Source organism: Cibotium barometz, chromosome 44, assembly GCF_041138505.1.
Source record: "Cibotium barometz isolate CiBa-2024 chromosome 44, ASM4113850v1, whole genome shotgun sequence".
Lineage (NCBI taxonomy): Eukaryota > Viridiplantae > Streptophyta > Polypodiopsida > Cyatheales > Cibotiaceae > Cibotium > Cibotium barometz.
Window position 1 is genome coordinate 40,242,160 of NC_141089.1, and position 12,516 is coordinate 40,254,675.

The 12,516-nt window shown below is 42.6% G+C and overlaps 1 protein-coding gene across 3 annotated transcripts; it reads right to left on the reverse strand.

Annotated features, from left to right (window-relative positions):
- Positions 1–3,920: 3,920 nt before the first annotated feature.
- LOC147613283 (uncharacterized) lies at positions 3,921–9,034 on the reverse strand. Of its 3 annotated transcripts, none has more exons than XM_086782562.1 (5): positions 7,954–9,034; positions 6,810–6,909; positions 5,138–6,623; positions 4,654–4,735; positions 3,921–4,306 (listed from the first exon to the last, which is right to left on the reverse strand). In XM_086782562.1, the coding sequence occupies exons 1-5, from the start codon at positions 8,293–8,295 to the stop codon at positions 4,091–4,093; spliced, it is 2,226 nt and encodes a 741-aa protein (XP_086638688.1). In that variant the 5' UTR covers positions 8,296–9,034; the 3' UTR covers positions 3,921–4,090. The 3 variants fall into 3 exon arrangements, with proteins under 3 accessions (XP_086638688.1, XP_086638689.1, XP_086638690.1); XM_086782563.1 differs by having other exon boundaries at positions 3,921–4,309; positions 7,954–9,008; XM_086782564.1 differs by lacking the exon at positions 7,954–9,034 and adding an exon at positions 7,554–7,651.
- Positions 9,035–12,516: the final 3,482 nt, after the last annotated feature.

Genomic DNA, 12,516 nt, shown 5'->3' on the forward strand with positions numbered 1-12,516 from the left:
GCTGCACAATCTTCTTAGAATACACAGAGAATCAAGTTGTGTGAAATTTAGAGAGTTTTTTTCTGTGGTTTTAGTTCAATTCTGTGTTGACTGGATGGAGTTCTTTTGTTGTAGACAAGGCTTTAAGTGAAGGACTCTTTATGTTTGAGTTTGTGTTGGGCTAGTTAGCCTAAGTAAGGGTCGATTCTGAGTCAGCCAGACATTCATACAGGAGACATTGTTCGTCATCTTGGGTATCCGGTGGGTGTGGATGTGGACCCCCAAGCGCTTCTTGCTTGGATTTCTGCTCGGATCTCGGATAAATTTGTGTATTGGAAAGCTCAAGGGTGGCCTATGCACGTGAGGGTTAAGGTAGCTCACGTTATTATGCTTAGCCTGATTTCCTATTTTTTGCCTTTGCTACATTGGGCGCACAAATCTCTTCTCCGTTTGGTTGCTCCCATTCGGTTTATGCTGTGGAAGAGGCAAGGAAATATTATGGGTCAAACATGGATAGCTTGGAATCACATTACCACGCCCAAAAGAATGGGTGGGGCTGCTTTACTGGATGTCCGCTTGCATATGCTGGCGCGTAGGTGGGTGCTTTTTCAGGATATGTGTTTGCAGGAGCAGCCTTGGGTATTCATGGCTCGTGACTTGATTGAGTTACAGATAGGAAGAGGATATGAGGCACATATGAACGATTTTAGGTATGTCTGAGGACAATTGTCATCTATCAAAAAGCTTGGGTGTCTTACAGGTTTTTGTGGCAACAGTCTGACACTAGTGGTCAGCTGAGAGTTTCTGGGGCTTGGTTCTGGTTTTGTTTAAGTGTTTTGTGGCTCCTGTGGTGTTAGCTGACTTAAAGGAGTGAGAGTCTACGTTAGCCAGGTGAGGTTGGCTATTTGACTGGAAACAGTTCATTTGGAGGTAGCTGTGAGTATAGGAGCACATTTTAGGAAGTTTTAGATTTGTTGTAGACTTTGGAGACAGACAGTTCTGTGGCAGAATTCTGAGGCAAAACTCTACAAGAGGAAGGTGAAGGAAAGATCGGAAGAAGGTCGGCAGGACATCCAAGAAGGTCGAGGGATCGTGTTTATCTGGTTCATTGACATCCAAGAAGGTCGAGGGATCGTGTTTATCTGGTTCGTGACACTGGAGGATCGTGGAGGACACTAGAGGATCAATTTTGGACTGGGGAAAGCCACTCAAATTCAGAGGCAGGTGACAGTGAGAATGTAACTTGTCTGGGGTAGCCAGGAGAGTATACTGTCAGCAAGAGGTCAACTAAGGGCAACTGCTTAGTTCTAAGAGGTTTTAGGACGACAGGGATTTGAAGCTAGCAGACGATGGAGGAGACTTTAGGACTCTGGAGAGCAGATTTCTGACAAGAAACAAAGAGAGGAATTTGGAGGCAGTTATTGGCCAATTCTGTGGCAATTGGAATGGAGGAGACTTTAGGACTCTGGAGATCATATTTTTGATAGGAATCAAAGAGAGGAATTTGGAGGCAGTTATTGGCCAATTCTGTGGCAATTGGAAGCTGTTCTAGTCAGTTGGGGGTCAGTTGTGGCCAGGAGAGACTTTTGGTGGATAGATTAGAGACATTGGAGGTGAGTGCTGACACTAGAGCACATTTTGAGCAGACTGCCATACTGAATAGGGAGGTTGGGAGGGTATTGAAGTATCCCATTGAGGCAATGAGGACCAGGGGATGTTAGTTGGGTGCACTGGTGCCTTCTAGTGTTGTTTTTGCTGGGCTGTGGTGCTTGTAATACTCTCCTCCCATAGTGGTGTGCTTTGGATGGAGCTATAGAGGCGGTATCTCTTGAAGCCATCAACGTGCCTAGGTGAACGTTCCACCAAGGTCGTTGGAGCAGAGAAGCTTCGCAGATTCTGCACTATGCTTAGATTCTTGGAGATGGAATTGAGCTTGAGGGGAAGTGATGAGATATCAAGCTCAACACGAGCTAACACTCATGATGTGTCTAGGTGACCGTTCCACTTTTATACCACTGGTGTGCTAGGTAGTAGCTGACATGAACGATCTTCACAAATGATACTACAGCTGGACTACACCTACCTAGTCCAACCAAGTTATAGCATACTGATCTTGCCAACTCACGTACTTAGCATGTTTACATTATGGACCACTTGCGCGTTTGGTAGTAGCTGACACGACAAATCTTTACTAATGATTCTACAGCTGGACTACATTCAACCAAGTTATGGCATACTTATCTTGCTAGCTCACCTACTTAGCATGTTCACATTATGGACCGCTTGTACATAGTACTCCAGTACTTATGTTGGTTTTCACTTATCTTTTGTAAACCTTTTTTAAGAGCAACAACAACAAGAAGATTTCTACGTTCCATCTTTGAGTGTGTCTTATTGTTGTGTGAGTTTGTGTGTACTTGCAAGAGATAAACCTCCCTCTCCTCACCCAATCTTTTCAATACTATATAATGAAGTGGTGATTCACAGGCTATTGAATCGTTTAGACAACTGCACTAGTGACTAGCAGACGATTCAACTACTACAATTTTGGCCACTATATGCTGAATCATATGAAGAATTGGATATAGCTACCATTGTTAGCTAATGTGAACCAACTAGCGTTAGCTAAAGGAACAGAGTTGAATCGTCTCTTTCAGTATTAGAAGTAGTGAACCACTATCAAGAGCAGAGAGCTTCAATGGAAGCTCAAAGAAAAAACACCAAATCTTTATAGGAGCTGCAAGCCACCTGATGGAAACCAAAAACCAAGCTATGGAAAGCTTGAACTCAGTGTAGAGAAAACTAGAAAACTAACTTTGGAAAGCTTTGCTCTGAAACCACTGTTAGCTCACACAGAATGGAGCTAGATTCACAAACACACCATGCTCAAAGGCAAGAACACAGAGGTGTAGAGTGTGAGATAGATTGTTGGCAAGCTCAAAAGAGAGACATGAAGCTCTCTACAAGTACAAAGAGAAAGTACAAATGAGCAGCAATCCTAAACTAAGGATGAGGTTGCTTATATACTAGCTAACCCTAAAGTGCTGCCCGTTCACACCTAGATAGCCATGGAGAAAAATCAAGTGGGACAAAAGTGCCCATGGCATTAGTACATAGTCTTACAATATAATAGTACCAAATATCTAGCATCCTTGAGGGTAGGGAGAGAGATTTACAACCCCTCTAGTTCACAACTTGAAATAAAAAAAGACACATCTTGTGCCTATAATATTTATTTGTAGAGACTACAAATGGTGGTAAGGATTCAAATTCCTATCTCTAGCATCCATAAGATAGAACCCTCAAGTCTAGAATCTCACCTGCTTCCACTGTTTGTGAGATGTTCAACCAATAATGCAGTTGTGCATTGATGTACTCTGTGGTCAAAAAACACATCATAAAGGACACTAAAACCTTACACTTCATATCTTGAACAAAAAAAAGACACATCTTATGCCTATAATATTTACTTGTAAAAACTACATTGTAGCAGAGATTTGAAAATGTTTTGCTCAAAAAATAGTTCAAAAAGGGCACTGAGCCCCTCCTGTTCATAGCTTGAAACAAAAAAAGACACATCTTGTGTCTCTAATATTTACTTATAAAGACTACAAATGGTAGTAAGGATTTGAAAATGTTTTTCCCTTCAAAGGAGTAGGGAGGAGGAATATGAAGATGTTTGAGGTTACAAAGTATCAAGACAACTGTGTGTGTGTGTGTATCAAGACAACTGTGTGTGTGTGTACCTTCCTTATCAACCAAGAAGGCTTTCTACAAGCACCGAAAGTCTGTTTTCTGCATTTCAATCTTGTTTTATTAATGGTGATATCTTAAATAATGACATTTCTACCTTGAAGCCAGTTGTGTTGTGCTAGTGACAATCACTCTACCTTGATAGTGTCAATAAATTTAGACTATTGGACAACTGTATGCAGAGCATGAGCAATAAGAATAAGATTGTTAATGTTTTTTTCAACTCATGGTATTAGACACATTTCTACATTAACTCACTAAAAATTTCTATACAGCATGTTCAATGATAAAGGAATGAGTGGACAAATGAGAGGCCTATATGATTGAGCAAATGTTATGGTTATGAACTCAAGTGTTTCTACATGGAACCATTGAAGCATGCACACAAGGGATGGCTAGCATGGATGTAGTTGGCTTGTTGACGCATCTGATTGGCGCGGTCACATGTCTTCTCCATGGCCTCTAGTCTATGGGCCTTGGCAGCTGCCCTTAGCTCCTCAGCTCTCCTATGTGCAGCATCCAGCTTGCTAGCTATCTTCTCAGTTGTTTGCATTCTCTTCTTCTCCAACTTCATCTACTAGTCCACAACAAACCATCAATTCATCCACTTGATGATCAAGTCCATCTACTTAATCACAAAAACTCACTCTATCTTTTACAAAATAAAACCAAGTCAATATGTAAAATATCAAGTCAGCTCTCTCTCTTTGTAAATAACTTCACACCCAACCCCCATCACCCCATCACCCCCCCCCCCAAACACACCACACACACACACACACACACACACACACACACTCTATATCTATATGCTTATGATACCTACTTACTAGAATACTCTCTTTGTGTTTATACATGAACATATATGTGTATCTGTGTGCATGTAAACCATAATACAGGAAAATGAGTCATTTTATTCACCTCCAGCTTCTTCAACTCAGCCTCAGCTTTGGCAGCCTTACGGTCCTCCCAAGTTCGTATCTTTGTCTCCTCACGTTCATACCTACTTAGAAATGGCTCTTATCATTGTAATTGTCATGCAAAATTTAAGAAGTAGCTTATTTTGTCAACCAAAACAATATTGGAACACACAGTGTGTGTATTATATATATATTATATTATATTATACACACACACACACACACTCTCACATATATGCATATATATATATACATACATACATATACACACAGACATACGTATATACACATGTATATATATGCATACATACATACATGTGCGCACATGCGTGCACACACACACACACACACACACACACACACACACACACACACAAATATATGTATGAATACACACACCTACATATATAATATATACATGTGTATATACACACAAACATTTATGTGTGTGTGTGTATATGTGTTGGGGGGGGGGATTCGGTTACCTGGCAAGCAACTTCAATCTTGTAGCTTCTTCCCAGGCACTGGCCCTAGCCTCCATGACATCTTGCTTGAGGTCCTCTAAGTCAAGGTGTCTTAGGCCCTTGCCAATATCCTGTTCCTCCTCTTCCCTAGAGCTCCAGTTAGAATCAAAGCTCTTACCATGAGATCCCTGCACTTGATCCCCCACAGATAGCCCTTGCAACTCAAGCTTAGCCCTGTGACACCTCTCCACCTCCGTTGGATTCATCCTGCCCACATTGGTGCTAGTGGAAATGGGAACCTTAGTGGGCGTGTTGTGCCTTGTGGGGGACGTTGCTGCCACTCTGTGTGGACTGAGCGACTGGCTTGAGTTCCGCGAGCTTCCCCATGGTGTCACCTGCGTTCCCATGTCTCTATGTGAAACCGATGGAGTTATCTCCGTAAATGCGTCCTTCATGTAGTTGGTTGATGATGGCCCTTGCCCATTCTTAGCAGGCATTTGCACATAGAAGTGCTCCTTCTGTGATTCTTGATTTGCAGTGATCTTTGATGCATAGAGCTCATTGGCCACCATCAATGGACCACGAAAAAGCTCAGCATTGCTTGTGCGAGCAGTTGGGACATGAGCGCTTCCCAATGCACCTTTTGCCACCATCAATGCGTCCACTTGAGCATTACTCCTGATTGCATTCTGTGCCATCGTTGGATCCATAAGCACCGTGTTTCTAAACACACCCGGTGCTAGAAAAGGGCTCATTGGAGTAGTAGGGGTGTTTCTTGATGTAGGTGTGAGCTGTATCCTCTCCAAGCAAGCCTGTGCACAGTTCACTGCATTTGTTAGCTTCTCAACCTCATTCTTCAGAAGGCTTTTATCCCACATATCAGCATCTGTTTGGAAATGGCAGGGTTGGAACTCAAAAGAGCTAAGGTGGACCTTGTTGTAAGAAGGCTGCAAAGAGAAGCTCTCTTGCTCTACACTTGCCATGGGGAATGTGTGGTCATTATGGCCCAATTTGAACAAGGGTAGATTATGGGATGAGCCATTATAAGTAGGAGGGGGCTTGAGCTTCGTGTTCATCCATTTCTCTGCTTCATCCCACTTAGAGGTGATTAACTTGGGCTTAGTCAGGCCGTTGCTGCCAATGCCGCCACTGCCATTCTGCCCATCTGCTGCCGACACCTCGTTGATGCTTTGAAGCCTAGTTTTCTTGCCATCTTCAGCCACAAAAGAGGGCTGATATTGCTGCATCAACGTGTTTATTAAGGAGTTGAGAGGGGTTGACTGGTATTGTGGCAACTTTGCAGCAGTACAATCAGCTGCATCATTAGCTTCCGAAGTTGATGGAAGGCCTTTGGATGCATGGTTTACATTAGGGTCAAAAGATTTGCTTGTTGCGAAGGAGCGTGTAGTAGAAACAAGCTGCTGCTGTTGTAAAAAGGATGGTTTCACTGCTGACTTGTTTTGTGCTAAGAGATCACGATGTATGTCAAGCAAGGTCAGGTGAGGTCCTGCAAAAGCACAACATCACTCTAAGCATGCATAGGCATGTGTACCTCCAAACCCTTGAATACACTGTGTATATGCCCTCATAACTGCCTACATTGGGGCTACCTGCGCGTAGTGTATGATCCCTCTCCATATTTGTGCAGAAAAAAGTAAGGACATAAGCATGAAAGGGTGAGATTGGTGGGTACCATCTTGGCCGTTGTCCAAGTGTGCCATGTTGAGATCTATGGTTGTATTCATGGTTGTTGCTGTATTGCTTTCAATCATCTGCTGAAGAGCTGAGCTTTCCTGCACAACGATGTAGCCATGCCCACCATTTCAACCCTAGAAATCAAATACTCAACCTTTAACCTTAAAATTAATATAGCGTAATTGGGGCCTTTGCCTTAGGCCCAAGATCCTCCTCCCATAGTTATCATTTTTCACTGCCCATAGGTGCCTCCCTACCCGATCCACCCATAGGTGATGCCACAGAGGAAGCACCTTGTGGGGTTTTTAAGACCTCCTGGTTCTAGACAAGCACCTTTACCACTTGAGCTCTCACCTCAGTGGCAGCATAATTTGGGCCTTCATAGACGTATCACCCATAAGAAGCATACTTAAGTGTCTATGCAGACATCTCCCCCACACATCAGACAGAACAAGGAAGATTCCTCGACCGTGGGGGATGGGGGTGTGATATCTCCTTTCAAAGGGGCAGGCCAATAAAATCCCTTAAGTTCCTTCGTACACATCACCACCCATCAGAAGAGGTCTATCATTTCAACTGTGGAATAAGCATGGTCGGTCGATTCCCCCATCAAAAACCCCAGCTTATCCAATGATGGCACGGAAATGATGTGTAAAAGGCCCTATGTAATGACCTTCTGCTCAGTTTTGCCAAAAAAAAAAATTGTTCTTTCATACATTTCTCTCCATTAGAAGAGGCCCACCTGGTTGGGCAATCATGCCTGTTGAAGCCCTGGCCCCCATCCAACTCATCCAATGGTGGTAAAAGGCCCTTCTGCTCAGTTTTGCTGAAAGAAGCAGTCTTTCATACACATCTCTACACATTAGAAGAGGCCCATCTCAGCTGTTGGGGACGAAAATGGTTGAGCAATTGTGCCTGGCAGAGACACTCTGCTGAGATCCTTCACACATACCCTATCCATTAGAAGAGGAGGCCATCCCAACTGTGGGATAAGGATTGACGGGCAGTCTTGCCTGTCGAATACCAGGCCATCTAATATATTATGGGCTAGAAATGACCTTGTGCTCAGTTTAGACCACGGATATGACTCTTTTTCAGACCAAAACCAACTTCTGCTCAATGCAAGAGCCTCGAAAACACACCTTAAAATGATGATGTTGGGGGGGCATCAACTTGGACTTGCCGTGACGCGCTATGTGCCTGTCGGTGATGTGTGGTGGCGGTGGAGCCTGCTGCTGCGAATTCGTCAAGGAGGCGCGCTCTACACTGCCAGAAGATGATGATGAGTAGTAGTAGTTAGCATTGCCTGATGCTGCATGGTCTCTTATCACAGAATTGGGGCTGCCTCCCCCATGGTAATGATGATGATGATGCTCTGCTACCTCAACAGCAAGCAGCTTGCATGGTAATGGGTAGGCGTTTCCACCGCCCCCCACCAGCTTTTTCGGCACCTGCTCCGGATATTGTTTCACCAGTGTGCCCATCTGCAAATCTTGATTAGACTAATTAGGATTTGGGCATTAAACCCATTGCATTGGTGCACAAAGACTAACTGCAGACCAAATTTATCTCATTGCTGCAGCAGTACTGAGTCAAGGTTTGCATACCCAGATCTAATTATACACTTATCCCGATATTAATACCCAAATCATCTAATTACTCTCTCTGTAGCAAGACTAATCAGACCTTTTGCACTACAGAATATCTCAAACGCTGTACAGCATATCATCTCAAGCTGGTTACTAACAGGAAATGGGCTGATTGAAGCCTTAATGGGCAAATTTTAACAATTGGGCAGAGCCTAATTTCACACAAGCCACCTCAGCAATGCCTAATTGGGCAGTACATTAGGGCATGAAGCTGACTAGAGTGCGGTTGGAAAGATTACGGAGCCTGAGTTCAGAATCGGGGGAGCTGATTATGGTTCAGTTTCACAGAAGAAAGAGCTCGATGTGAGCTCCTTACATCTCCATAGCCCATTAGAAATCTGATCAAAACGCAAAACCCAATTTAGGAGCAAATGAGCACTACATTTCCTTGTCTGATTAGGGCCCACTTTCACAGATTAGGGGCGTGATTGGAGACTAATCTGTGCAACTGGGTAAGGCCTCAATTGTTGCAGAGATCTAGGGCAAAGAAGTTCAGCCATCGGCGAGTTTTTCTAATTCAACAAAAACATGTACTTTTTTTTTTCCCCAAAAGGGAGCCTTACAGAGAGCATAGATGATAGATTGTTGTTTGGTGGCTTGTCAAATTGGTTGGATTTTGACAGCGCACATGAATCAATGCCCGGGAAAACATGACAAGGAAAGCTTTGAAAGGTGGGGGGACCCCTCAAGCTGGCCATTTTTGGCTTATCAAAGCCAAAGCTGTGTAAAAAGGCGATGTGCAGAAAAGCAAAAAAAAAAAAAAAAAGCAGGAAAGCATAAAGCATTACAAAGTTCCAAGTTCCAACAAGCACCCACCTGGAGCCGGCTTGTTTTCCATGAAACATCTCTCTCACACTCTCTCTCTCTCTCTCTCTCACACACACACACACACACACACACACACTCTCTCTCTCTCTCTCTCTCTCTCTCTCTCTAACTGTTAACAAAATACATGGGATCCTCGGGACTGGTAGGCTGGGCAATGATGATGATGCTGACGATGGCGCACACCCGATTTAAAAGAGAATCTGACACCAGAATCCAAAAAGAGATTAAATTAATGAATGCTTTTTGCTTTTCCCTCAACGTCTCCCTGCCATTTAGAGTAAGTTTATAATTAATTAGCTTGCACACCTCTCTTTTAATTACTTCTCCTTCTTCACAATTTTAACCGTTTCTACCAATTTTGCATACAGGATTTTCATTTTCCTTGAAATTGTAGCTTTAACTGCATACGGGCATTCTATCGAGTTAGATTCTATCCTAGATTGTCATTGGCACTATCAACAATCAAGATCCTAAAAAAGATAGGTTCGCTTAGCTTAGAGCCCATTCAAATGTTGAAAACCTTGAAAATTCCACTATATCATCCATTTTTTTTTTAAATTATCAATAGTTATCTCTTCTCTTCTCTTCTCTATATCTCTTTATATCATCTCAAGGAAGAGTTTCACAAAGCTACCACGTGACAAGAATTTGGAGGTTTCGGAAGAGGAGGAGGAGGTTTGAGTAGGTTCGGGTAGAATTTGATTTTGGAAGCCTCAAAAGACGGGCGAAGCACGGGTTCTAAAAGAGATGATTGAAAGCTAAAAACAAAATCTTTTTTCATTCATTTTCGCTAATGATTAAATGCCAGAGAAACAACTAAGGAGAAAATATTGTAAGTCATTAGTCATGATGATTAATGCAAAGTGTTTTATTAAAATAACAATATTTTAATGGGGCATAAGGGGATTTCAAGCTTGTACATATTAATCAAAACCCCCTTTACAACAAAATATCTAGAAAACTTTACATCTGTTTATAGATTTGATTATACAATTAAATCCTATTCAGTAGATCATTAATCAATGCCCATCTCTCATCCTCAAAAAACAAGGAGGATTTCTCCCATGAGATATGATACCCCAGCTGAATACATGCTTCCATGAGACTTTCAGCTGTGCATCCTTTGGGTGATTGCTGCTCCAATACCTCACCCTTCTTAGACCAAACTTTAACCACTGGCCTAGTACCTATTGGGTTTTCATTAAATGCCACAAAGATGTAGTCAATTTGCTTAACTTTCTTGTACCACCTCTTAGTTCTTGGCCCATACTTCACTGGTCTCTTCCTTGCCTTGAACTCTGTACAAACCTGAGTGCACCAACAACACACAGTTAGGCTCAGCCTAGTATGCCTGAGGGATCCCCTTTTCATAAGTGAGATCAAGAAATGGCTACCTACAAAGATTGGATCATTTGCACCATCATATCCTTGTTCAACTTATTTACCACATGAATAGATCAACACATGTATACACATTTATACATCAGTCCTATTGTATCTAGTCCAGTATTAACAGCTTTCTGAAAGACAATACAATTCCTAGTGTTCCAGAGTTCCCAGAGACAACAAAATATGATTATGTTAAACATAGAGTCAGCACAATCGTCATCAGCAATCCATTTCCCAAGCAGCCAGTCCTCCCATAATCCATGAATCCCAATGCAACTCTGTAAACCCATCTGCATATGGATTCTAATAGCAGAACAATCCAAAAATGCATGTTTCCCATCCTCAATAGCAGTTTTACATCTAGGGCAACATCCATTAGTGAAGGTCTTCTACATTAATTTGACTCCCAAAGGAAGAACTCCCATACAGACTCTCCACAAAAAGGTTTGGGCTTTGACAAGAATATCCAGATCCCAAATGCTGTTCCATCTTTTCCTCCAGCCGCAAGGGCCCTAACTTGTTCTCCAAATCTTGTTACAATATACTACATTATCCTCAGACTTCCTTAGCTCCTTGTATATACAACTAGTTTTTCCCCTATCCAACTTAGTCCCATTAAACCAGACCCAGTCCTTAACCTAACATGTATAATCCTGGACAGTAGATATGTTGCCATATATACAGGCAGTGATGTGTGTAAACACACTTAGGACTGTCGGGGCACTTTTTCCCTCTTTAGGAGGTTTTTTCCCCCGGCTTGTATATACGCCCATCATTCTAGGGCTAACTTATTTTTGTACATTGACACAATCTAATACACTTTGTGTTGTGTGCATTCTTGCTTCTTCTTCTCCAAGCTTTGTGTGCTTTCCTGCAACCCTAATTCCAACAATTGGTATCAGAGCAGGCATCGGCTTCTAGGGCTACACCGCCAGCACCCTCCGACTCACGTTCTTCGATTGAGTTCTGCACTGGTGTTTTCGTCATTTTCTGTAAAAATTTCGACAGTGTAGTTTTCTGCAAAACAGGGATACGTGTTCTATTGTGGACCGTGCTACATAGCACAAGTTGTCTTCTGTTCAGTCTTTGCTTCATTACAGGTAGCTTTTGCATCAGTTTCAGTCAGTGGCCATGGCTGATAACAGTAATGATGTATTTCGCATGTTGTCTGCTGAAGACAAACTGGATGGAGACAGCAACTACCCACTTTGGGCATACATGATGCAGCATGTTTTGGTTGCAAAAGGAGTGTGGAACATTGTGCAGGGTACGGATGTACGTCCAGGTTCTGTGGATGTAGGGTCTGTTGAGGATGTTGCAGGTTCTAGCAGCTCTACTGTTGCTGCTGTTTTACCCACTGCTGAACAAGCTCGTTGGATGGTAAAGATGCGCAGGCTCATGCCTTGATTGCACTTTCTGTCAAACGTAACATCACCCCACATATTCGTTCAGCTAAAACAGCAAAACAGGCTTGGGATATTCTAGTTGGTTTGTATGCAGGTCGTAACGAGGCAAAAATCGCTTACCTGCGTAAAGAGCTAGAATTGAAGATTATGCAAGAAGATGATGACATGAATGTTTTTCTTGCTGAGATTAAAGATCTCAAAGAACAGTTGATATTTGCTGCAGGTGAGATTATTCCTGATCATTCTCTTGTGCAGACTGTTCTTGATGCTTTACCTGAGACATATCAGACTTTTGCTTCCACGTGGAGACTTCTTAATGAGGACAGACCTGATGTTGTCAAGTATGATACTTTAGTCAACAAGCTCTTGCAAGAAGCGCAGTCCAGGCAAAACAGGGCCAGGCAGCGTGCAGTTGATCAAGCATTTATTGCTG

Bases quoted from the DNA above. Each gene is read 5' to 3' on its own strand.
- LOC147613283 (XM_086782562.1), bottom strand. From the start codon at position 8,295: ATGGGCACACTGGTGAAACAATATCCGGAGCAGGTGCCGAAAAAGCTG. The intron at 6,624-6,809 runs GTACCCACCAAT...GTGCTTTTGCAG, and splicing joins CTTGGACAACGGCCAAGATG to GACCTCACCTGACCTTGCTT. The intron at 4,307-4,653 runs GTGAATAAAATG...GTGGACTAGTAG, and splicing joins CTGAGTTGAAGAAGCTGGAG to ATGAAGTTGGAGAAGAAGAG.